Consider the following 26,380-nt stretch of genomic DNA (forward strand, 5'->3'; position numbering starts at 1 on the left):
GACCATCATAGCTATATCACTCCAAAACTACTATAACAAATTAATAACAATTCTAACCACAGCAGCACAAAAAGGGTTTTTTAAGTGTGGAGGGTTTTTTGCACTACAAAAGAAAACTCAATTGATTAAAAAAATGGTGCCTGAAGAAAATAGCAGTGGCTAGTCCATAATAGACCAGCTGACCAACAACTTGAGAGGGCCATAGCAGACAAAAGTCCTCATGAAAGTCTTAAGTGACATGAGAATGTGCATGCACATAGCCGCAGGCAGCCGGGAGAGCAGCTCATGCAGGTAAGTGGGGGTGAAGAGGGTGGAATTGAGCCCCCATATGGAGGGAAGAAGGGAGTTAGGCAGGGCTGGGGCTACTGCCCAGCTGGGTGGTATGTAGGGTTTGGGGCCCAGGACCACAATGTATGGCTGCAGGTTCCCAGCAGGAAGCAGGATGGAGCTGCAGGAAGCTTGTCTGGGAGGCAGAGTCGTGGGGCCACTGCGCACACTTCTGGAGGACAGGGGGGACCTGCAGATCCCAGATCTGTACGTGGGGCAGAGGTAGGCACGGGCTGCCCACTGAGAACTCGGACTCCCTGCTCTGCTGACCTTCCCAGAGACCTCTGCAGCCCAGCCGGCATGACCCTGCTCAGCAGGGAACAGCACAGCAATATGGAGAAGCTGCTTGTTGCTGCGAGCTGTGATGCTCTGACAACATGCCCCTGTGCAACATGCCCCCTGTGTGCATGGCAGCTTTGACTGCAACCCCGCACCACCATCCCCATTGTAGCCATGTGCAAAAGGAACGCATCAACAGGGCAGCGTGGAGCTTGTAGTGCCGTCAGGTTCTCCATGTGGCTCTGCTGCTTCCTGCTGTGCTGGGTCATGCCTGCTGGGCTGCAGAGGCCCTGGGGAAGGGCAGCATGGTAGGGAGCCCAAGACTGCAATGGGCAGTGTGCACTTGCCCCGCGCACAGATCTGGGGGGCACAGGTCCCCCCTGCCCTCTCGGGAGTGACAGCTGTGGTGGGGAGCCAGCTTCCCCGTCCGAGTCCACAGCAGGCATGCAGCGGTAGGGGGAGACAGCCCTCCCCCCACTTCAGCCTGCAGTATGCAGCCTGACCCCCACCCCACACATAGATCTAGGGGGACATGGGTCCCCCCTGCCCCACAGGAGCACACATCATGGTGAGGAGCCAGCCTCCCCACCAGAGTCTGCAGCAGGCAGGCAGCAGGGGGGAGCCAGGCTCTGCTCCACTGCAGCAGCCGCCACCTCCTGCTGGGGGCTGCAAGGGCAGGGGGCTATGGGTGGGGGGCAAGGGGCACTGGCAGAAGTACTTATACTTCTGATTATAAAGTAAAATTAAATAAGCCTTTTTGCTAGAGTCTAAGGCTGTGTCCAGATGTGTACAGCTGCGAGGTATATAATGCCACAAACACATCTGGGGCATCACATACCACACATCCTGTTGTTCACTGTGCTGCAAGGGAGCAGCGTGGAGGGATTTTTTTTGATCCCTGGATATACAGGGGTCAAAAACCCCCCAAAAACTGGTGGAAAAAAAAATGGAGTGGTGCTTTATGGTAGCAGCATGCACCACCCAAAGCTGGAGCCTGGCCAGCTGGAGCTGTGTTTTACTGTAGGCCAGGCTCTGTGTGGCAGGATCGTCACTGCTGCAGCCCTGGGAGGCCCCCCAAGACCCCAGGTAAGGCTGCTGGGGCCAGTTCAATGCTGGTCTCAGCTTCCCCTACCGGACCTGGGGTAACTTGCTAAGTGCCGAAGGGCACGTGGCACAGGTGCTCCCCAGCGACAGCTAGCGGCAGCACAAGGTCTGCCACCACTAGTCATCCCCAGAGAACCAAACGTCCATGCACATCTGGACACAGCCTAATGCTCTGTTAAAATATCAGGCCTGTTATTTCCACAGGGTTCTTTTGTAAAAAGGATAATCAGAGTTTTCTGTTCCTTTTCCAAAAATAATTACACTTTACATTTAAAAAAAGGCTGGTAAAAACCTAGGATAATTGGCATTTTGACACTTCTTTGAGCTCACTGTTCTAGCTGACTCCAGAATACTCATTACCTATGCTTTTGAAGCACTTATTCGTGAGGGCATAAAAGTCAAATGTTGCTAAACAAGACAGCCACTTGGCAGAACCTCCATAACAAAACAGAGAGAAAACAAGCCATTTAGGCACACTGAGCAGGGAGCGATATTACTTCTTTCAAAGAGCAGAGCAGAGGATGTACGGAGATTTTTATCTGTGTAGCTTGATGAAAATTCCATACAGTATACATAGGAAGGGCAGATAAGAATTCATGGATGCAGCAGCAGCAGGCTCGGCTCCCTGTGCCTCCTTCCACATGCCACCAGTGGTAGAGACCCGACTTGTTCTAGCATACCATGGACAGGTGCTCCTGGGCTGGGCAATGCTGGATACAGTAGGGAGGGTGCAGGTTCCAGGCATGTGTGAGCTGCAGTGTCAGTGTTGGGGAGGGGTAAGAGGAGGAAGAGGGTGCCACAGCCAGCTCCAGGCCTGCCCAAAGTGGGGTGAGATCTTAATAAGCATTACCTTGTGACTGTTTAAAACAAGCTCTAACTTATAATATGGCATGGTAATGCTTACTATGATTTAAATAAAATGTGCTGAGTGTCCTGTGCAACAAGACCTATGAGTCTCTGCAGGAAGGGGGCCTAAATTACTGTAAAATCTTCTACCACGGGTATCCACCAGGTAAGTTTACTGTCAGAGAACTATGTCAATCCCTGGATCTGACTGAACTCTGGAAAGAGAGATTTTTTTCTAGATTTTTCTCTTTTTATACAAGTAAAAATAAGGAAGTAATGGAATGAAAACAAGATACTAAATATAAGAGGGGTAAAATTAGTAAATCCAGCAAGCGATATATTGATTTTTGCTACGTACTAAAGACAAGAAAGAAATCACCCTTTTTCAAATGATGATAAAAAAAAAAAATCAGGGAAGAAAAATGCAATCCTCAGAGTTCTAAAAGGGCTTTTCAGAGAGCAGAATCTAGGGTCTATGGAAATATTTGGCATTTACAAAGGGGACTGAACTTTGTAAGTGCCTTTGATTGGGGTCAAACACAATTAAACTTAAGTTTGAAAAAAAATGAATGTGAAGTGTTTCAAATATAAAATACAGATCTCTTTCCTTGTTAGTATGGGGTTCTTTGACATTTCTGAAATTGCATTTTTATGAGCTAATGTAAAAGTGTAGGGGTCTTTTTTTAAATACAGGCAACCCCTGCTTAACGCAGTTTTGCTTACTACTGTTTCACTATAGCGCTCATTAAAAATACCTACTTGGTTTCACTTAGCGCTCACCGGTTTCATTTTAATGCTCAGTGCAGGGGGTGGGGTGAAGTAGTGGCATCGAGTGAAACGGTGAGTAGCAGCCAGTGGGGCCCAGGATGGCGTGACAGGAGCCCATGGTCTGCTTCGGCACGTGGTGCTGAAGTGGGCAGGGAGAAGCAGTGGTAAGAAGGGCTGATGGGGGACCTGGCAGCGTAAGCATGGAGCCTGGGCCAGTGGGGCCCAAGGCGGGGTGGCAGGAGCCTGGAGTCCGCTCTGGTGTGTGGTGCTGGAGCAGCCAGCAGGCAGGGAGGAGCGGCGGTGGCAGCGAGAAGGGGCAGCGGGGGTTGTAAGTGAAGGTCCCGGGGCCGGTGCCCAGGGCAAAGAGGGCGGCAGAAATACGGGGCCCAAGGCCAGGGCCGGCAGAAGTGTCCCCCGCCCCAGGCCACAGTGGAGCCAAGCCTGCAGAGCCCCCGTGCCTGGGCTGCAGCCCAGGACCCATTCTTCTCCAGTCACACACTCACCCATTGGAGCCCCGCTGCTCACCATTAATCCCTGCCTTTCCACCATTAATTGCTGGGTAGGCAGGTCCCCAACTCAGGCCTCACAGGCAAGGCAGCTGGGGCAGCGCACAGGTGTGCTGGTGGCTAGCAAGTGCAGGCTGGCAGGAGCCATCACAGCGATGGAATAATGAGGCCGGGAGAAGCCGATGCCTTCTCTGGGAGCAGCAGGGCCAGGGCTGGCAGAAGCACAGGAACCAATTATATTTATTTACATTAAACCCTATGGGAAAATGGGTTTTGCTTAATGCTGTTTCACTTAGCACTCGGTTCTTCCAGAACCAATACAAGTGCTAAGCAGGGGTTACCTGTACAACTTCATTATGACAAAAAGTTAATCCTGCAATTCCAGGTTTTTTAGGACATTCTCGAAGACATTGTATCCCTTTGTATTGACTCTCAAGCTCTATGGCAGGGGCGGCCACATTCAGCCCACAGGGCCCTGCCAAAATTTAGATAATGGTGGCTGCCTGTCTGAAAGCCAACAAGGTGGTCGGGGGCACCAGCCATCGGCTACAAAAAGTGCCAGCTACAGCAACAAGTAGCTCAGGGTCTGGTTGTGACGCAGCCAACTCCAACCCCAACCTGACCTGAGCCCAAGCCAGGTTGTGCCACATGGGAGGGGCAGGACGGGATGGGATGGGTCCTGCTGTCCTGAGGGGATGGGATGGGCTGAGCTGGCTCCTGCCATCTGCGTGGAACAGGACAGGATGGACTGGGCTGGGTCAGGTCATGCCGTGCTGGTGAGAGGAATGGGCGAGGGGAGGGCTGTGCCGTTTTCTGCCATGTTGTACGGGGCAGGACGGGATGGCCCGGGTCCTACCACATCGGGTTGGGGGGGAAGCAGAGCCGGCTCCTGCTGCGCTATGTAGGACGGGCCTTGCCATGCAGATCCCAGCCTTGCAGCCAGGAACCAGGTGCTGCCAGGCTGGCTCCTTGCTTTGTACCCTGCAATCACTTGCTGCAGCCAGGATAGAATGGGCAGGTCTGGCTCCTTGCTGTGCAGGTCCTGGGCTTGCAGTTGGGAACTGCTTGTCATCGGAGCCATGGGTGATGCAGGGTGGGCTGGGCACTGGTAGGTACATGGGCCACAGCCATGTTGTGTCCTCATGGGAGGCCCAGTGCTCCTGCTGTAGTTACTGGCCCACATATCCCTGGTGGCATGCTGCCTGTGACTTCCAAGCCTGTTGTTACATGCTGGATTGCAGGCCCTACCTTGCTACCTGGCCAAGTTCCCCCGAACACCTGAGTGGCTGTTACAGCAAGGACATTTACATGACTGGTAAGAACAGAGGCCAGGGCAAGGGGAATGCCCTGAGACATGCCATAATTAGAAAAGTTTAAATGGAACTTTTTTAATGATATTTATATCCCTAATATCACCACTACACAGAAGAATAACAATTTGGATATAGCACATCAAAGAAGAGGAAAGCAGATGCTAAGTGCCAAATATTCAATAAAGAATGGACCTCTAAATTTTTTGTTGCTGATGTGGGTGGAAAAGCTGTGTGCTTACTTTGCAAAGAAAGTGTGGAACTATTCAAAGAATACAATTTGAATCAGCATTTTGAGACCAAGCATGTATCCAAATATGAGAAATTATCTGCCCCAGAAAAAGCAAAGAAAGCTGAGGAGATGGTTGCTGGAATGCAGAAAGAGCAAAGTTTTTTTTTACAACAGCATTGGCAGCACAGAATGGAATTATAAGAAGAGTTATGTGATTGCACACAAAATCATCAAGAACAAACCATTCTCTGAAGAATTTGTAAAGGAATGTATGGTCGAGTCTGCTGCAATTTTATGCCCAGACAAGAAAAAGCAGTTTGAGAATGTTAGCTTGTCCAGGCAGACTATTATGAGATGTGTTGAAGATATCTCCGAGAACCTGCACCAACAGTTGAAAAGTAAGGTAAATGATTTCTCATATTTTGCATTGACACCCAGTGACAGTTGTGATGTCAAAGACACAGCCCAGTTTTTGATTTCCATTTGAGGAATCAATCACTGAAAATTTTGAACTCGCAAAAGAATAGGCATTGAAGCAGTCAATGAAAGACACAACAACTCCAAAAGATTTATTGGAGGCAGTAAATCAATGTGTGTCAAAATTAGGAATGTACTGGAAAAAATTTGAGAGTGTGACCACCAATGGAAGCCCAAACCTGACAGGCAAACAGGTTGGATTGCTGAAAAGAATTCAAGATCAAGTCAAAGAAACAAATTCAGAACAGAAAATTATTTTTCTTCACTGGATTATTCATCAAGAGGTCTTCTGTAGAAGTGTTCTAAAACTAAGCACTGTTGTGGACACAGTTACAAAAAGGGACAATTAAATTTGAGCAAAAGGATTAAAACCACAGGCAATTTCTAATTCTGCTTTAGGAATCTGAATCTGAGCACACAGATGTTCTGTTTCATATCAGTGTAAGATGGCTTAGTTTGGGTAATGTTTTGAAATGAGTGTGGGAACCGAGAGTCAAGATTGGTTTATTTTTTAACATAAAAGGAAAAGATTTGGATTTCCCACAGTTGAACAATGTGGATTGGCTCTCTGATTTTGCATTTGCCATTGATATCATGGGCTATTTGAACGATATGAATTCACAACTGTAAGGTAAGGGGCTTTTTGCTCATGAACTATATTCCAGCATCAAGTCATATATAATGAAGTCACTCCTTTTCTCCCATCAGGAAGATAGGAAACAAAGATTTTGGCCATTTTTCTACATGGTGGCAGATTACTGTTTGTGATCAAAATCTAAAAAAATACACATTGTTACCAATGGACTTGCATGCTAAATTTTCTCACAATTCAAGGATTTTCAAATGATAAAAAAAGGCTGCCTACAAACTTATCAGGGGAGATCAACAGCAAATAGGTAGAGCCCTTTTCTCCCCAGCACCACCTGAGGTGACAAGGAACAATGGTAATAAGCTGATGGAAAACAGGTTTAGGTTAGAAAACAGGTTTAGGTTAGAGACCAGGAGGCAATTTTTTACAATTAGGGTGGCCAAAATCTGGAATCAACTTCCTAGGGAAGTGGTCCCCGCCCCTACCTTGGGCAAGTTCAAAAGGAGGTTGGATGATCACCTGTCTGGGGTGTTGTGAACCCAGCATTCATTCCTGCCTGTGGCAGGGAGTCAGGCTAGATTATCTGTTCAGGTCCCTCCTGACCCTACTATGAAACTATGAAACCTGTCTTTTGTCTCCCTTTCACATTGCATGTTGACAATTCTCCATGTGACCTCCAACTTGAGCTTATTGACCTGCAGTGTGATGCACTGCTTGCAGAGCAATTCACATCAGTGCCACTTCCTAGCTTTTATGCTTTTCTCAATGAACAAAGGTTTCCAAAGATCAAGGCTCATGCCCAGAAGATGCTTGTGCTGTTTGGATCAACATATGTATGTAAGCAGACATATTCTGTAATGAAAATCTACATATCAAATCTTAGATCTTTCATGAGCAATGACTACCCTGAAGCAGGGCTCAGCACTGCAACAACAGAGATGATGCCTGACTTCAATATTCTGGTTAACACACATCAGAGGCTTCATGTTTCCCATTGAGTTCCTTTGTTTGTCTTTAATTTAATTTTCAATGTTGTAACGGGCCCTTCCCTGTTATTGGAGAAACTGGGATGTTGACGGTTTTCTTGTACTAATACCTTTTCCACTATATGAAGCCCCAACTCTGGACACAGAGGGAGAGAAACAGCAGGAGTCCAAATGGGAAGGAGCTCCCTGCAGAGATGGTGACTGACTTGAAGGAGAGCCAGAGAAGAGTGACCTGGAGACACACCCTAGCTAGAGAGACTGGCAGCAGCGCACTAAGGAAGCAGGTATGCTCCAAGGCTTTTTGGTTTTATTTTTGGTTGGGACTTGAAGCAAGCTACCTATGGTGTTGTAATACCTGTGGCAGGGTATTTTTGTTTGAGAGGGGCTGGCTAAGACCTGAAGCCTGTAGTCCTGAGGAGTGGGCTCAGAACTAATAGGCGCAGCTAGAGCAAAAGTGAACAGAAGTGGAGGGGCCTGTAACGGAGACAAGGACCAAGTAACTGAGAGCCCATTCCTCCAATGAGATGGTCCCTAGTCAGCTTACTGCTTAAGTTGTGGCAGGTGAGACCACTGGTGGGTACAAGCCAGGGGAGGAACGGGACGCCCAACTGCCAGCGTCTCATGTATTTAGAATCCCATGTTTAAAAATGGCAGTGGTGGCACTTTAACTAAAACTTGTTCAACAAGCTTTAGTTAAAGCACCCCTGTTGCCATTTTGACACGGAAGATGCTTAATGCATGAGGTACTGCAGCACGCTGGAGCATTCTGCAGTACCAAGTCTGCTCCGATGCATTCTAACCAGAATGAGTCAGAACAAATGTAAAAATGCCCTAAGATTTCAAGAACACTTGGTCCTTCTTACTTGCTGGGATGGTAGAGTGGGGGTGTCTGAACTCACAGAAATTCATTAACCCTCACCTAGCCAGTGATTTTAAATCTGAATCCAAATTCAAAAAAATTTGAAGTTCAGACCCACATCAAAATTATTAAGTGGACATTTTCTGTAGAAGAGACCATAATGAGACTCAGTTCTAAAAATCACCTAAACTTTGAAGATTAACAGAACTTAATGTGGAACAAAAATTGGAAACTCAGACTCATCTCTACTAAAGCAAGGCTGTCAAAACTGGATTAATATACTACTTGATATTCCTTGCAGACTGGCTAAATAGTTCAGCCTGAACCATTCAGAGCCTATATTTTGCTGACTGACTAAACAATGAAATTTGTTTCTATGACTCTCTTCCTTTATCTAAGGCAAAACAAAAGTGACATTGAAAGCTTTTTTCTCTGTGGAATTCACCTGTTAACCTCATAGGAATTCTCAATTTACATAAATATTAAACTAGAATGGTTCAATTCTAACCAAGACAGAAATATCTAATAAAACTAGGGTTGTGGGATGGGTCAGAGAGGGAAGGCAGGGGCGTGGGCCATGGGGAGAGGGGTTGGAAACCACACAGAAACACACTGGGGAATTTTAATTGCTAATTTACTTCCTCGGGAAGTAAAGTTTACTCTTTTTTTCCCCCCCCCAGTGCAGTTCCTCTTCATGCCCACATCTATCAAAGTCCCTAGGCCAGATCCTTAACCTGTGTAAACTGTTGTACCTCAACTGGCAGCCATGGAAGTGTCACCTTTTATGTGAGCTGAAAGTCAGTTTCCATTTACACATAAAGCTGACAGCAATGTTTGTTATTAGAAAAAATGAAAAAGGAAAATAGTTCATGTAAAATGTATAGCTTTTATCTAATTACATTCAGTGTAGTGAATAGATCAATATATTTACTTTGTATTGGATAACTAGCTATATAGGCAAAGTTATTCCTATAACATGTTGACCTTCACTGGATTGCTTCATCAGATTGCTCCTTCTGATCATGCACACGTACCAAAAAAATGAGAGAGAGGGATAAGAACAATGTAACTGAGAAATTGAAGGCTTTGATATGTGAGCAAAGTGTTCTGCCTCAGTGAAAATTTGCCAGTTGACAAATTCCTTTCTATTCACTTCTACCCTTTCTCCTCACTTTTGTGGCCCATCTATATGTAGTTTGACCTTTTGGTAATTTCATTTTTCTTCTAGTTGCCTCTTCTTTCCCTTCATTTTGTATTTTTTCCTTTTATCTTATTCCCCTCTCTTTTCCCTCATAATTCTTGATTTCTCCCCCCTTCTCCTTTCCCAATAGCTCCTTGTTTTATCTTCTTTCAAAGTACTCTAATTCCATGGTGATAAGACTTATATAAATAGGTACTCGTAAGGCCTTGGGTACACATTATAATTTTAATACTATATATGCCCTTTTAGCACTATAAAGACAAGCGTGCATATATTCACCCTGTCAGTAGCTTCACAAAAATGGCAGGTCCACCACAAAAATAATTCTCTTTCAAAAAGCATCTTATCTTTAGCGGTATATTTTAGAATGGCATATGTACTGTGTCAACAGATTCACATCATGTGACAAGACAGGCAAATTTATTTGGATAGATGTAATATCTTTTATTAGACTGACCGAGTAGTTGGAAAAAAGTTTTAGAAAGCTTTTAGGTGAAATCACCCTTCTTCTGAGACTCCAAGGAATGAAAGAAGCTAAAAGTGTTTATGTCATGCTACAAGGGGTCTCTTGGTCTCTCAGCATCTGTCATAATTCTTCTGCTGCTCCTTATTAGTTACGGCATTTTAATAAAACTGAATTTCTCCCAATGAGTTACAGAAAAGATTTTCAGTTTGATTTCTCCATACCCTTGCATTCATCTCCAGCTTGCTAAAAGCAGCATTCGTATCCGTCAGAAAGATAACTTAGGACCCCTCTACATGTGAACTTAAAGGCATGATGGGGTGTAACGTGCAATTCACACAATCATGCCTCCTGCCATGTCACATGTACATGGAGGGAGGTATGATTGTTGGATCACGCATTAGATCCCACCACATCTTACTGCTGATGCAGGGGGAACCTGTCCCAATGCTTCACCAAGTTTTTGTTTGACAAATAACATCATATTGCTTTAGCCATACACAAAGAGGAAGCAGGAAATAAGGCATATATTACTCACAGACAGAAACACTGCTCTGTGTCTAGTCACAAATACGCAGCTGCTTCTGTTATGGTACTTTAAAATACTGAGAGCACTGAAGTCTTCTGACTCTCATAATACCACTGAGAACACTGAAGTTCATAGATTTCATAGACATTAGGGATAGACCATTGGGTCCAGCCCCCTGCCCTAAAGGGCAGGAAGTCAGCTGGGGTCAGATGATCCCAGCAAGATAATCATGCAAACGCTTTTTGAATGTGTCCAGAGTAGGTGCTTGCACCATTTCTGGAGGGAGTCTATTTTAGACTCTAGAGACTTGGATAGTAAAAACGTTTTTCCTTATGTCCAGTCTAGAACAGTCTTCCAGCAGTTTGTGACTGTTGGACCTTGTCTTCCCCTTGGGGTGCCTTGGTGAACAAACGTTCTCCCAGATCCTGATGCACACCCCTGATATAGGCTGCCATCAGGTCCCCCCTGAGCCTACGCTTTTCCAAGCTGAAGAGTCCCATGCCTCTCAGCCTCTCTCTTGTCCTGTGATTATGTGCGTGGCTGTCCTTTGGAATCTCTCAAGCTTCTCCATGCCCTTCCTAAAGTGTGGAGCCCAGAACTGGATGCAGTACTCCAGCTGTGGCCTCATCAAGGCCAAATAAAGCAGGAAGATGGGTCTTGCTTGAGATGCACTGGTAGATGCAAGCCAGGGTTTTATTTGCTTTGCCAGCTGCAGCATAGGATTGATGGCTTATATTCAGCCATGACCCCCAAGTCTCTTTCGATCATAGTGCTAACAAATGTAGCACTGCCGAGCCTATCAGTACGACGTGGGTTCTTTCTTCCGAGGTGGAGCACCTTGCATTTCTCTACATTGAAAGTCATCAGGTTTTGATCCACCCATTTTGTGAACCTGTCCAAGTCAGCTTGAATCCCCAGCCTATCCTCTAGTGTGACCACACTTCCCCATAATTTGGTGTCATCTGCAAACTTAGGCAGTCTGCTTCTGACACCTGAATTCAAGTAGTTTATGAATATGTTAAAGAGTACTGGTCCGAGAACCGAATCCTGAGGGACGCCATTGGTCAGTATGTGCCATATGGACTCAGTTCCATTGACTGTCACTCTCTGGGTCCGAGAACAGAGCCAGTTCCCCAGCCATTGGACCATAAGGTTGTCGAGGCTGCAGTTCCCAATTTTGTCATGGGAACATCATGGGAGACCAAATCAGAGGCTTTTTTGAAATCCAAGTAAATGACATCAGCCTCTATTCCCCTTGTCCAGGTGACATGCCAGCTGGTCATAGAAGGAGATGAGGTGGTCAGGCATGACCTACTTGTAATGAAGCTGTGCTGGCTGTCTCTCAGGATGATGCCTTCTGTTAGCTTATTGTTGATGGATTCTTTAATAATTTTTTCCATGATCTTTTCAGGGATTGAGGTCAAACTGATTAGCCTGTAGTTCCCTGGATCTTCCTTCCCTGAAGATAAGCACCACATTGGTCCTCTTCCAATCTTCAGGAACCTCTCCTGAGAGCCACAAGTTCTCAAATATCCTTGCCATTAGTTGCACAATGATATCAGTCAACTCTTTTAGCACTCTCCAGTGCATTTCATGATGGCCCGCTAACTTATGCATGTCCAGCCTCTCAAGGTGCTCCCCCATTAAGGTCTTTGACAAATGTAAGTATGTGATCACCTGTACCCTCATAATCCTGCATTCTATCAGGCAGGGTGATGAAAAACTGAAGCAAAGTAATTATTAAGGAGATTAGCTTTTTCCTGGGTGTCAGACGTCAGCTACCCCATTTGATTCAGCAGGTGTCTGATGTTGCCCTTTTTCTATTTCCCACGTATCTGAAGGAGGACTTTTTATTGTCCTTGATTCCCATAGCCACTTTGAGCCTGGTTTTAGCCTTGGCTTTTCTGGTCTGCTCACTACAGATGCAGGCCAGTGATGCGTAGTTCTCTTTAGAGGTATTTCCCATCTTCCAACCCTTATAAGCTTCTCTTTTAAAATTCAGGAGGTCCATGAGTTCCCTACTAAGCCAAGGGGGTCTCCCAGCCCTTTTACTACCTTTCCTATGGACCAGAATGGACTTCCCTTGTGCTTTTAGGATTGCATCCTTAAGGAGCGACCACTCATCTTAGGCTCCCTTCCCTGTCAAATCATGATCTTTTAGGACCTTGACAACCAACCTCCTGAGCTTATGAAAGTCAGCTTTTCTAAAGTTGAGGATTTCAGCGTTGCTGACTGATTTGCCAGCTTTGCAATGGATAGAGACAGTGATCAACTTGTGATCATTGTCACCAAGCTTCCTCAGGTCACTCACTAGATCATCCCTTTTGGCCAGAACCAGATCTAGCACCGCCTCACCCTTTCTCAACCCGTGGACTTCTTGAGTCAGATAGAGCTTGTCATTGTAGGTGAGGAAACTGCATGACCACTCAGATTTAGCTGAATGCTCTTCCCATGGGATGTCAGGGTGGCTCAAATCACCCATGCACCGAGAGCGTACAGCCTCTGTTAGTTTCCTAGAGAATTTGTGGTTGAGCTCTTCCTCCTGGTTAGGTCTGTAATAGACTCCCACAGTAATACCCCCTTCACCACGTTCTCCTTGTATTCTAACCCAGAGGGTTTTGAGTTGCCCTCCTTGGTACCAAAGTCAACTAGCAGGGAAGTGTACTCCTCCTTGACATAGTTACACCCTCACATCCATCCTCCCAACACGGTTCCTCCGGTACAACGTACATCCATCTATACCTGTGGTCCAGTCATAGGTAGAGTCCCACCAGGTCTCCATTATCCCTATGAGATCATATTTGTTATTGCTTAGCAGAAGGGTCAGTTCTTCCTGTTTGCTCCCCATGCTCCTGGCATTTGTGTAAAGGCAGCTAAGCCTGCCAACAGAAGCCCCATGCGTCTTTGTGTATTTGGGAGAGTCCCATCCTTAGGCAGGGGTAGGAGTAAGCTCAGCTGTATTTACTGACCTGCTGATTATGTGTTTGTCACTTCCTGGACTTGCTTCCTGGTCCATCCATCCCCCAATTTTAGTTTAAAGCAGCATTTCCCAACCTTTTTCACCCTACGGCACACTTACTTAAATAAAAAACCACCGCGGCACACTGGGTGTGGAGCAAGGGTGGGGGGAGAGGGTGGTGCACAGCCAGCCAGACACTGACGGTGGGGGGGGCACCTGGACGCCAATGGGGAGGGGTGGTACACAGTCAGCTGGACGGCATTTTGGGCTGGAGCCATGCTCTCTGCCTGGCTGGAGCCATGCTCCCCATCTGTCTGCGTCCACAGTATGGTCCACAGTATGTGTCCACAGTAGGCAGGGGCATGGCTCCAGCCCAAAATGCCATCCAGCTGACTGATGGTACACCAGTTGGGAAACACTGGTTTAAAGCTCTGTCAAGCAGGTCAACCAAATCAGGTAAAAAAGCTTCTTTCCCGTTGGGGTGAGATAGAGGCCATCTCTTCCCAACAGATCACTGCCTCTGTCCCTGTCCTGCTGGAGAAGGGGGCAGGTAAGTGCCCACCCGTTCCCCTAGTCCCTCACTGTCACACATGCTGGCAGGACTCATTGCGTGGCTCCCTGGGCAGATCGGCCAAGTAGGAGCTGGGGGGAGGGGGCTGACCCTCCTTGGCTCCTCTCAGCTGCCTCCCACAGCTGCTTAGCACCCACCCACTGCAGGCCCCACCTACCTGAACTTGAGAACGCTGAAGTCTTCTGAATCTCATAGAATGAAACCATAGCAATATAATGTATTAAATTGGAATCTTTTAAACTAACTGTGGTGGCTCTTTACAGATAAGACACAGTTCTTTTTCAGTAACGTACAACTTATGCATGAGATTCATACTTTCTAAATAATAAAAAATTTCCATGCTTTGAACAAGTGGACCATGAATTTTATAAATGTAATAAATAGTCTAAGAAACAACACCAGTAAATCCTTAAACAGAAAAATCCTACAACAAGACAACCCTCTCTTTCACATTCTGCAAAAAGGCATCAGCCACAGAAAAAACATGGGACAATATTTTTGGGTGCATGCCTTAGACTAATGATGAAAACATTTTGTCCACTTTAATCTCACATCTTTATAAAATCCCATCATTGAATGGCAGGACTCATCCAACTGCCTCTCCAATTACATCCCAGCTCTTATCTCCCTGCCCTCTCTAAGCATGTTCAGTACACACTCTACAGCTACCTTTCTGGAGTTTCTTTTATCTAGCACTCTCCAATCCAGCTCTCACCACTTAAAAGTTACAATAAAAAAGATTTACCAAAAAATTCCCTACTGACCTCTTTCTGGCCAATACTCAGAAGTAGTACTTCATCCCTCTTCTCCTCAGCTTGTTTGCTGTGTTGGATGACAAATGTGAATTTCCTCCATCAACTACAGAAAATATCTATACACATAGAAGTCATATACAATAGCTAGGAGACTAAAATTTAAAATCGGATTGACAATTTTGTGCTAACCTTGTGAAGTAGTCATGCATTCAAACACATAAAAAAACCCAAAGAAAATAATCAAATCTGCCGGTCTGTTACATGGATTATTTTAAGAATACTATGCATTTTATACCCAGGGAAGACCATAATTTATGCCAACTTATAGTGAAATTTGTATCAATATGCTTGTAGTGTGTGCCACCTCCAGTAAAATTTTAAAAAGAGAGAAATATGTACAGCATTCAAAAATAAAAGCATCTTTTCCTATAGTATATATTCACTATCCAAAGAAATGTATATACACAAACACAAACACACACACACTCTCTTAAATAAAGTACAATGTCCTTGCCTTATATTTTTATAAGGCATGATGCCACTGTTTCTATCAGTGGTATTTGTCTTAATTTTCTTTTCAGTCTTGTACCTAATTATTCTGATCTTTGACAAAGCATACAAAAGTGTACAGAGGCATAACTCATAAGATTTACACAAAACACAGTGCTCTACCCTACGGGAGATGCCACAGGAGCAAGGGGAAGTGCTGCTGAATCCTGTTGCCACCTGAACACATCAACACTGAATTTGGTGGCACCTCCTCTAACAGTAGTGCCACCTCAACCTCTCCCCAAGTGCTGTCCTGTCCCTTTAACTCAGTACTTGGGGCTCATGACCAACTCGATCACTACTAGTTATGCTACAGGAAGCACAATTTTACCAGCTGAATTGAATGGGCTGACACTTATGTCATTGCAGAGCCTGATTCAAAACAACAGATTTTAATATCTAGTCAGATATCCTCTATATAGAATGATGGCCCTACTTATTACCAGGTATCTAGCCCAACACCTGTGACTGAAATCAACCATTTAAAATATTGATCTAGTGTTGATTTAAAGACTTGCAAAGGTTTTTGTATGGTCCATATTGATAAATGAGGCTCTGGGTGAATGCTAGCATTTGTCTCCTGAATCACCCTGTAAAACTGGGGACCACATGAATAGTTTAAAAAGGAGCCTCTAAATGTGTATATAAAAAAATTCTAGCCCCATCTGTTCAGGTTGTTTAAACAGATAAATGCATTCACAAACAACAACTTCTGCATGCCTAACCTGATGTATTAAACTTGTGTGTTCTGCTTTTTTGGAAGGCTTAAAAAACTGGTAGAGTCTTCTCTGTAAGTCATCTCTGTTCTGAGCTGATTTAAGGAGACATTAAAACTCCAGAAGAGGTTTCTTGGTTCAAGCCAACCTTGTATTGCCAAGCAAAAAAAACTTATTAAAACAGGATTAAATGTTCTTTAGGAAACGTACTATGTGAACAATGTAATAATTGATCTAATCCTCACAGAAAAATTGCTACAAAAAAGAAAACCAGGTTATAAATTAAGCAAAAACAATTTTACTTCAGTATGAAGAAATGCTGTATTTAATAGACATTTAATGAGATTTAAAACATAAGATTCTTCATTATAAATTGCATAAATTATCAAGCAGGCTGGCAAAATGAATAATTGAACAGACTGTCCAGTGGCATTTTTTTTAAACTTTGTCAACGCTTAAATATTCTCTTGCTATATTTTTTACTCAGCATTTTCTTTGTTTTCCTTTCCAGTCTGTTGCTTATAACTCAGCATTACAGGCCATCTTAGAATCACAGAAAAAAGACTGAGTGATTTAACTGGACAATATTAAAATAGTATTATTTTTTTAGTCTGTGGATTTACTAATTAGGATCAAAGATGTTCAGAGGGTCAGTACTGTATATGACTTATGAATTTAAGTCCTACTTTCAAGATACTTGGAAAGCCTAAGTTTAATATCTATTCTCAGCCAAAACCACTGTTAAAAAGGTGGGGCTTGTGGCTAACTCACTTACAGAGCTTTTAAAATGTCACCCCCAAATTTTAACTAAAATATCAAGATCTGAGAATATAGTCAAGTGATGACTGCCATGAATCCCCTTTTCAGTCAGTGGGCTGATTTCATGGCAGTTATAATCCAGCTACAGTGCCTGGACACCTTCAAAGACCCAGTTAAATTTGCCAAGTTTTGTAGCTTCTTGGCCTATCCCTGTCCCTTTTTGAAGTCACAGTGTATTTATGTATTCATCAAAAGCTAACATGAATAGATATATTTTTCAAATAATTTGCAAAAAATTCAAATAACATCAATAAACAATTTCAATAACATCACATTTTGGAACAGAAAAGAGTTGGCATATTTGCAATTTGCAGAAAGGTTCCTGTCAGTCCAGAAGGGTTTCATCATATCTCCTCCTCCAAAATACACACAATCAATGCACATCAGCTACTCAACAAGATTATATATTATCTTTAACTCTGAATGTTCTCTTTGTTTTGCTTGCTAGTTCAAATTTTATTTTCATACTCTGTAATGTGTATAATTTTATATTACTATAATGCAAACTCACTGTGGTGCACAAAATAAACACCAAAAGTAGGTGTTTTAAAGCAGAGTTTCTCAACCTTGTTCTTCCTGAGGCCCCTTCTAGCATGCTATAAAAACTCCATGGTCCACCTGTTGTTGTGGGCCCACTATCACAACTGCCCAGCTCCTCAGCCGTGCTCATATGGCCCAATGTGCAGCAGGTGGGGCTCGGTGGGGGGGAGCCCTGGGGCCTCACTCACCTGAGCAGCAGCAGCAGCACAGAGCCTTGCCCTCCCGCTCGCAGCACCACTTGCAAGATGGAGGCTGTAGGGCCAAGTGGGGCGGGGCGGGGCGGGCCGGGCCTGCCCCCACCCCCTCCTCAGGACTCACCTCTGCCCTGGGAGGCCAAGGCAGCTCCTCCCCACACTGGGCCAGCCTGGGTGGACTTCTTGAAACCTGCTTGCATCCCCCCTGGTTGAAAACCACTGTATTAAAGGACACCATATTTTTTATTTTAAATGACCACTGCAGGGCATTAGTACACAGCACTGCAGGAAGAGCCAGAACATTCTCAGAAAGGAGTAATTAAACATTTTGTAAGTCCTTTCCACAACAATTGAATCCACGCAGCTGAAATCCTGCAAAATAGCTGTATTATTCTGCAGATAGCATATGCTGCTCTTTTAGTCGATAGTTATATCCACATATTAGAATTATGCATTATAAGCCTTGACCTTCCTCCAGTAGCAAAACACCCATTAACTTAAAAGGAAGACAGATTGGGCTCAATGTGTAAAATTATCTGTCTTAAAAAACAGATTATAAATTATGCAGGTAACAGCTAATGAAATGTAAACTCATAAGAAGAGTTAAATCGCTAATGTAAGAAGCATGAAACACATCCAAGCCAATTATATTTACCTGATAAATTTACTGATAGGTTTCAAGCAGACAAAGAGATAATCTATGTATAACACAGTAGGACTGATTATTTTCCCTGTCAAATTTATCAAGGATATTAGTAAATTTCCCCTTTTATTAGCACAGAATTGCAGAGGGGGCTTGTTTAGTACTGTTGGTGTCACTGGGCATAACCCTAGGTAACTCAGAGGGATGGAAGACCACGAGTGTCGATGAAGCCCCTCTGCTCTAGGCCCAGGCAAGCCAGGCTCCCCCCGCCCCCCTGAACCTTTGTAACCCTTTCTTTGAACTTTTTGTAACCTCCTGTAATACTGGAAAACAGGATGAGTAGCAAGCAAGCTGAAACTCCCTAAAAACTGTTATCTGTGGAATGCAAGAACACTACTCAGAGAGAGAAGGGAGGAGAGAAAGGGGGATGGGGGGGGCCAGCTAGTGGAAAACTACTGCAGAAAGTGACCAGGGTATAAATATACACTGTTGCAGGGCTAGGGGCGCAGGATTTGAGACAATAGTCTCCCTGCGCCTTTTACCTGAGCTCAAATAAACTCTGTCTACTTCTCCCCCCAGTGTGTTTATTGGCGCGACGCACACCGGGCAATGAACCCAATTGTTGCCTCCCTCGGGCACCTTGTGCCGGCAACAGTTTTTGGCGCCCAACGTGGGGCTTGAGGCTAACATTTTGCCTTGCCCGGATCCCTCCTGGGGTCAATGACTTGCGGCAACAACTGACGCCCAGCGCACACCGGTGGTTTCATCGGGGGCCTCGGCAGAGACGTGGTTTGATCGACCCTGGAGGGCACAACGGTGCAACGCGCTCAAATAGTGGAGAAGCAATAGTGGGCGACGGTGTGGAACCGGTCCCTCGGACAAGGTAGGATAAGCTCAGCAGTCTGAGCATTACCCGTTAAGACCTGGGGACGCCCAGTGTCTCCCTGTAGGACCTGGGGATGCCCAGTGTCTCCCTGGAGTATGGGGCAGGGACAGAATACGGTTGGCAGGGCACAGTGTACACCCTTAGAATGCATTCTGACTAACTGGAAACTGTTTAAGTCAGATCTAATGACTGAAAATAATCTTAAAAGGTTCTGTACAGTGGAATGGCCTCACTATCAACTGGAGGATCAGGAAAGGTGGCCTCCGGAAGGGTCAATTAACTATAATACAATCCTCCAATTACTCCTGTTTTGTCAGTGGACGGGTAAGTGGAATGAACATGTGTATGCGCAATTGTTTATGGCTTTACGAAATAAGACAGATATTTTGCAGAAGTGTAATTTGACTCCGATAGGATCGGTAGTTGTCAGTGTTGAGTCTCAGCATTCCCCCCCCAACCACTGTAATGCTCGAGTCGGTGTCCCCTTCGGCTTTAACACCTCCACCATATAAAGATCAGATGCCCCCGGTTCCAGAGATTCCTCCCGCAGTGGGATTTTACCTTTTACTTACTAAAACTGTAATAGCCCGGCCTGGGGCAGATGGGCATGCAGCCCAGACCATGCAAGTATACACCCATGTACCTTTTAATCCGGTGGACCTGGTGGCTTTTAAGGCACAGGCTGGAGAATTTTCAACTAACCCGAGTAAGTTTATCTCTGTCTTTGAGGGATGTTTAGCTAGTCACAAGCTTGATTGGGACGATTGTAATATCCTTATGCGAACCTTGTTATCTGAAGTAGAGCGGAGTCAAGTTATTTCCAAAGCAAGGGAGGAAGCACAGCGGAGGCATGAAAGGGATCCCGTCAATGTTCCTGGTCCGGCAGATGTGGTTCCCCTAGCAGACCCTAGATGGGACCCTAACAACCCTGTGGATCATACCCATCTTACCTCTTACAAAAAGGGAAGACTTAATGGGTATGTCTGTAGCACAAATCCTGGAGACTGCAAACGGGGCGTATACCCTCAGAAAGGAAAAAGAAGAAAAGAGACAAGTTAGAATGCTAGTAGCAGCAGTACAGGCTGGAGTCAGAGAAAGGCCACAAGAAGGTGGGAGAGGCAAAAGTATAAGGGGTCGTGGGGGCGGGCGCCCTGGCCCACAAAAAAGACGCCTGGGACGGAACCAGTGTGCCTTATGCCGGCAAGAGGGACACTGGAAGAATGAACACCCAGAGAAAGGGAGAGACTGTACTCCTGTAATGGCAGCGGAAGGACAGGAGTAGGGGTGTCAGGAGAAACGGACCACCCCACCCCCGGAGCCCCGAGTAAAAATACGGGTGGGGAATTCAGAAATTGACTTTCTGGTAGACTCCAGGGCAGCACGGACCACTGTAAATCAACCTCTTCAACTTCCCGTAGCAGACTCTCTCACCGTGGTGAGTGCCACGGGAAAAAAAGACTCAGTGCCCAGTGTATGCTCCTGCAGAATGTGCTCTGGGAAACCGGGCTCTCTCTCACAAATTGGTCTACCTTCCAGACTGCCCAACACCCCTGCTAGGACGAGACCTGCTTTGTCGATTAGGCGCATCACTGCATTTTACCCAGGATGAAATAACCCTCGCATTGCCCCCTGAAAATGCATGGATAATGACCCTCGCGATTGAACCCTTGGCTATGAAGTCCCCCCCCCCGGAGTGGAACCAGTGGGAAGACCAGGTATACCCTTTGGTGTGGGCAAGGGGGGTCCCCGGAAAGGCTACACATCAACCCCCCATTAATATCCAACTACTGCTGGGAAAAGGTCCGGTACGAATCAAGCAGTACCCAATCAAAAAGGAAGCCAAAGAGGGACTGCAGAAGACTATAGACTGTTTCCTAAAGTATGGCATACTGCGAGAGTGTCGGTCAGCCTGGAACACTCCTATCTTGCCTGTACTAAAGCCTGATGGCACATATCGACTGGTGCAGGATCTAAGGGCGGTTAACGAACGGGTTAAAACTATTCATCCCCTCGTCCCAAACCCGTATACCTTGCTGGCCTCCATAGGGGGGCAGTATACTCATTTCTCAGTTCTTAATTTGAAAGACGCTTTCTTTACAATTCCAGCTGACACCCTCCACCAGGAGATATTCTCTTTTGAATGGGAGGACAGAAAAGGGTTAAGAACCAACTCTGTTGGACAGTATTAGCCCAGGGATTTAAGAACTCTCTCACCCTTTTCGGCCAGTCCTTAGCTAAAGACTTGGAATAATGAGCATGAAGTTCTCGTTACAATATGTGGATGATTTATTAATTGCTGCTGTAGATTTAAACTCTTGCCTTAACGCCACTGTAAGCCTTCTGAACTTATTGGACTTCGAGGATATCGGGTGGCTCGAAATAAAGCTCAAATTGCTCTCCCCGCAGAACGATACCTGGGATTTCGCATAAGACAGGGGGAGCGCCAGCTTTCAAAAGAGCGAAAGGAGGCTATATGCCAGGTTCCCACCCCAAGCAACCGTAAGCGGCTCAGGGCATTTCTCGACATGGCAGGTTTTTGCAGAATATGGTTCCCTGAATTTGGACTATGGGCAAAACCACTATATGACTGTGTAAAAGGGGCAGACCATGACCCCTTTTATTGGACTTCAGAAGCCGACAAGGCATTTAAAATACTAAAAAGGAAACTAATGGAAGCCGCCACCCTGGGTTTACCGGACCTTTCTAAACCTTTCCAATTGTATGTGTATGAACGAAAAGGGATGGCTCTGGGAGCGCTTATTGAATTGTTGGGGGCATGAAAACGTCCCGTTGCTTATTTCTCCAAACAGCTTAATCCAGTTTCCAAGGGATGGCCAGCGTGTTTACGAGCAGCTGCGGCAACTGCCCTAGCACTTGAGGAAGCTGAAAAGTTAACTCTGGGAGGAGTCGTGCAGGTGTATACCCCTCATATGGTCCAGGCTCTGCTAGACGTGAAGGGAGGTCTCTGGCTCACCCAGGCTTGGATGGCTCGGTACCAAGCTAAGCTGTTGGAGAATCCTGAAGTGACTCTGCAAACCTGCCCCTCCCTCAACCCGGCTACTCTCTTACCTGAAACGGAAGAGCAAGGGTATGATTGTTTAGACATCATAGATGCACAGTACTCCAGCTGTCCAGACCTACAGCATCAGCCACTTCTGAATGCTGATTGTGAGTGGTACACTGATGGCAGTAGCATTGTTGTAGAAGGGCAAAGGAGGGCAGGTTATGCTGTTGTGACCCTCTATGATGTTGTTGAGGCCAAGGGTTTGCCCGCCGGAACATCTGCTCAACTTGCTGAACTGGTGGCCCTAACCTGGGTGCTAGAACTGTCAAAAGGGAAACAGGTCAACATCTATACCGACTCTAGGTATGCTTTTGGAGTACTGCATGCCCATGCTGGCCTATGGAAACAAAGGGGACTGCTGACAGCCCAAAGCTCCCCAGTGAAGTATGGACCCCAAATTCTCTGACTCCTGGAAGCTGTTCAACTTCCCTCGGCAGTGGCAGTAATGCACTGTAAGGCTCATCAGAAAGAGGATCAAGACGTAGCCAGGGGTAACACCCAAGCGGACAGAGAAGCTAAAAATGCTGCCACCCTGAGGACACCGAGACCTGCTGACACCCATATGCATGCCCTCATTCCATCAGTGGGGGAGCTCCCGGATCCCCAGTGCTCATACAAATCAAACCCTCAAGCGTCATCTATCAAAGATCTGCCAAGAGGCCTCTCTGCAATGGCTCGATGCTTTGCCCCTTGCTCTGCTTCGCATCCGTGCCCTCCCCAAGGGAAGATTAGGGCTTAGCCCCTTTGAGATTATGTTTGGAAAGGCATGGCCTATGAACAGGACGCCGGTTCTAGCAGGGGAGTGGGAAATAGAATGTAATATTTTTTCACGGTATATGTGCTCTCTGTCTGCTGTTCTTTCTTCTCTCCATAGGTACACTAAAGACTTGCAGCCTCTTCCGCTGGATGCTCCAGTCCACTCGTTACAGACGGGGGATTCCGTGCTCGTTCGTACCTGGAAGGATGAGCCCCTCCAAGAGAAGTGGAAAGGACCTCACATTGTCCTACTAGTTTCCCCACACAGTGGCAAAGGTCGACAGACACAAGAACTGGATTCATCACGAGACAGATTTGGCATAATCTTTCTCCCGTCGTACAGAGTGGGCCGGTTAGCCAAGCTGTATCATCAACTTTCTGCGTTTCTTACAAAATTTGCCAATGACACTTTAGCTATTGAAAAGAGCCTTAACTCCGAGATTTATCAACTTTGTTTATTATCTCTTCAAAACCGTCAGGCTCTAGATTATGTTTTAGCATCTCAGAAGGGGGTATGTGCTCTAACTGGGAACAAATGTTGTACTTATATTCCAGAAAATTCCCAAGATATTAACAAACACATTTTGTCGGCCGAACAGGCTTTTAAGCAGTGGAAAAGTCAGGAACGTAAACCCACTGTTTTCGATTCCCTCTGGAGCTAGTTGCCCAAACTCGGAGGCCTAGGAACGGGCATCCTTCACCTCCTGGTCATTGGTGTTGTGTTGTGTTTAATTACCCTCCTCTTATTTGCGTGCTGTAATGCCCTCCTGTGCAAAGTCTGTGTATCCCCCTGCATTGAAGATCTCAGTTCCCAAACACTTAATCATCTTTTATCTTCAGAATATGAGAAAACTCAGCCAAAACTTTGTTGAGTATTCTCAAAGGGGGGAGTTGTTGGTGTCACTGGGCATAACCCTAGGTAACTCAGAGGGATGGAAGACCACGAGTGTCGATGAAGCCCCTCTGCTCTAGGCCCAGGCGAGCCAGCCCCCCCCCCCGAACCTTTGTAACCCTTTCTTTGAACTTTTTGTAACCTCCTGTAATACTGGAAAACAGGATGAGTAGCAAGCAAGCTGAAACTCTCTAAAAACTGTTATCTGTGGAATGCAAGAACACCGCTCAGAGAAAGAAGGGAGGAGAGAAAGGGGGATGGGGGGGGCCAGCTAGTGGAAAACTACTGCAGAAAGTGACCAGGGTATAAATATACACTGTTGCAGGGCTAGGGGCGCAGGATTTGAGACAATAGTCTCCCTGCGCTTTTTACCTGAGCTCAAATAAACTCTGTCTACTTCTCCCCCCAGTGTGTTTATTGGCGCGACGCACACCGGGCAATGAACCCAATTGTTGCCTCCCTCGGGCACCTTGTGCTGGCAACAGTACTGCAGCAATTGGTTATCACAGCTATTCTTTTGTCATTTATTTTAAATAACTGACACCATGATAGCTCAATTCTGATCTGATTCATGACAAAAGAAGCAGAAGCAGGCCCTAGAAACTATACAAGATACTCAAACCAGTTAGTGGGGGAAAAATCTCCAACATATGACAAACTAAATCACATCTTCAAACTAAATTTAAATTCACATAAACCTATTAGAACACACAACCAAAATCTACTACCAAAAACAAAGACAATCTCAAGCCAGCAGTCATACAAGAAAATGCTTAGTAAATGTAAATGTTCAGCTGCAGTGGCTTTTAATCACTGCTTCTATCTGCTATTAATTGTTTGTTAAGTTGTGTACTTATACCAGGGGCAGGCAAAATATGGCTGATGGGCTGGATCCAGCCCGCCAGGCAATTCCATCTGGCCCACGGGGCCCTCTGTAAGCGCTGACCCTTGCTGCCCTTCTTCAAGCCAGCGCCTCCATGCAGGAGGCACAGCTCTGGTTGCTAACCAACACTCCCCCACCTGTCCCAGTCCTGAGCTAGGGGGCACTACAGACAAGAAGCCTCTGTCTGGCAGAAGCTTTTGCCCTGCCAGCCTGTGGCTGATTACAGCCTCCCTGCCTGCGAGAGTGGGAATTCAGGTAAGGGTCCCACCGGGCCAGGGCAAGGGACTCCCATTGGCTGGGAGCGCAGGGAGCTGCGTGCTATGGAACCAGGGTGGGCTGGCCCTGCATGCTTCAGGAGTGTAGGAGCTGTGTGCTATGGAGCCAGTTAAAGCTGGCTCCACACACTGCCACCATGTGCAGCTGGGGACTGGGGTGGGAGTGCAGGACCAGCACGCTTTAGGCCCGAGTGGAACTGGCTTGCATGCTAGATGTGTGGCTGGGGATTCAGGCGGGAGTGCTACTACCACCACCTGCAGCTGGGGACTGGAGTAGGAGTGCAGGGAACTATGCAATATGACCCCTCCACACCCATCCCTCACACACCTCACCCACTATACTCACATCCCACTCACACCCCACCACATATTTTATCCTCTACACACAATATACAAGCGTAAGGCTGGATTTTGAACTATGATGCAACTGCCTCTAGATATAAGATGCAAATGCACATAAATCAGGACAAAAATGTATTTTTTAAATACAATTAAAATAAGTGATGTTTGATTTTTAATATATGATTTGGTTCTTTTCCGGTTCCAAGATGGGAACTTCCTATCTTCCCAAAAGGAGTACTTCCAGGGCAAGTAGAGGGACTTCCTCTAGCAAAGGTCAGGGGTTAGGTGTGGAACTTCTGGTCCCAAGATGGTGACCAAGAGGTGAGGCACCTGTCTAGGGGCAGGTTACCCTCACAGCCCTTGACTGCTCACTAAAACTCATTAAGCAGCCCTCCAGTCAAAATAATTGCCCGCTCCTGATTTACACTGTTACAGTCTTCACATCCTTCTGCAAAGTATTCTAGCTGATGCACAGATTATAAATAAATAACACAATATTTTCAATATTCAGGAGGTAGAATGTGCTATGAAGATTAAACTCCTGTTAGGGATAGAATGAAGCCATACTAACCTGTGCAACAGGGGGAACCCATTTGCTGCAATATACCTTCAAAGAGAACAAGTGACTCCTTCTGTGGTATTATCAGCACTCTATAACTAGAATGCAATGGGGACACAGTAGCCTGACTTCCTGAGCACCACTTGAGAAGCATGGAGGAAACAGTCTTTTTCCCTGAAGCACAGCTTCTGCAGTTGTGTCTGACACACACAGGTGGTTAAAGAGGCAGGGTGAAGAAAGGCTTAGTTTAGCTTGCCTAGTTCCACTGCCTACCAACATGAGGCCCAGACACAACCCGGTCCCCAATATTTATTTGATATTTTACACCGACAGGGTTAAATAGAGCTAGCATTTTTTATAATCAGTTAAAATATCACTAGAGCAGAGAGAACAAGTACTACACCTCACTTACTCTAGAATTCTTTTCTGTGCAGATTAATTTTCAAAATAAGAACATCTCATAAGAGCCATGCAATCTCCCCAGAATACCTTACAAGATAT

General features: G+C 45.7%; 1 protein-coding gene and 1 long non-coding RNA gene across 2 annotated transcripts in view; one reads left to right on the top strand and one right to left on the bottom strand.

Annotated features, from left to right (window-relative positions):
* Window positions 1-26,380, bottom strand: part of LOC149864616 (uncharacterized) — a 57,902-nt gene that overhangs the window by 19,285 nt on the left and 12,237 nt on the right. The gene's annotated exons all lie outside the window — the stretch shown is intronic.
* LOC149864617 (uncharacterized) lies at window positions 5,446-24,564 on the top strand. Its single transcript, XM_090048396.1, has 3 exons — window positions 5,446-5,770; window positions 18,802-19,105; window positions 23,047-24,564. The coding sequence occupies exons 1-3, from the start codon at window positions 5,446-5,448 to the stop codon at window positions 23,588-23,590; spliced, it is 1,173 nt and encodes a 390-aa protein (XP_089904522.1). The 3' UTR covers window positions 23,591-24,564.

This window comes from Crocodylus siamensis, chromosome 5, assembly GCF_052110815.1.
Source record: "Crocodylus siamensis isolate JL-2025a chromosome 5, ASM5211081v1, whole genome shotgun sequence".
Lineage (NCBI taxonomy): Eukaryota > Metazoa > Chordata > Crocodylia > Crocodylidae > Crocodylus > Crocodylus siamensis.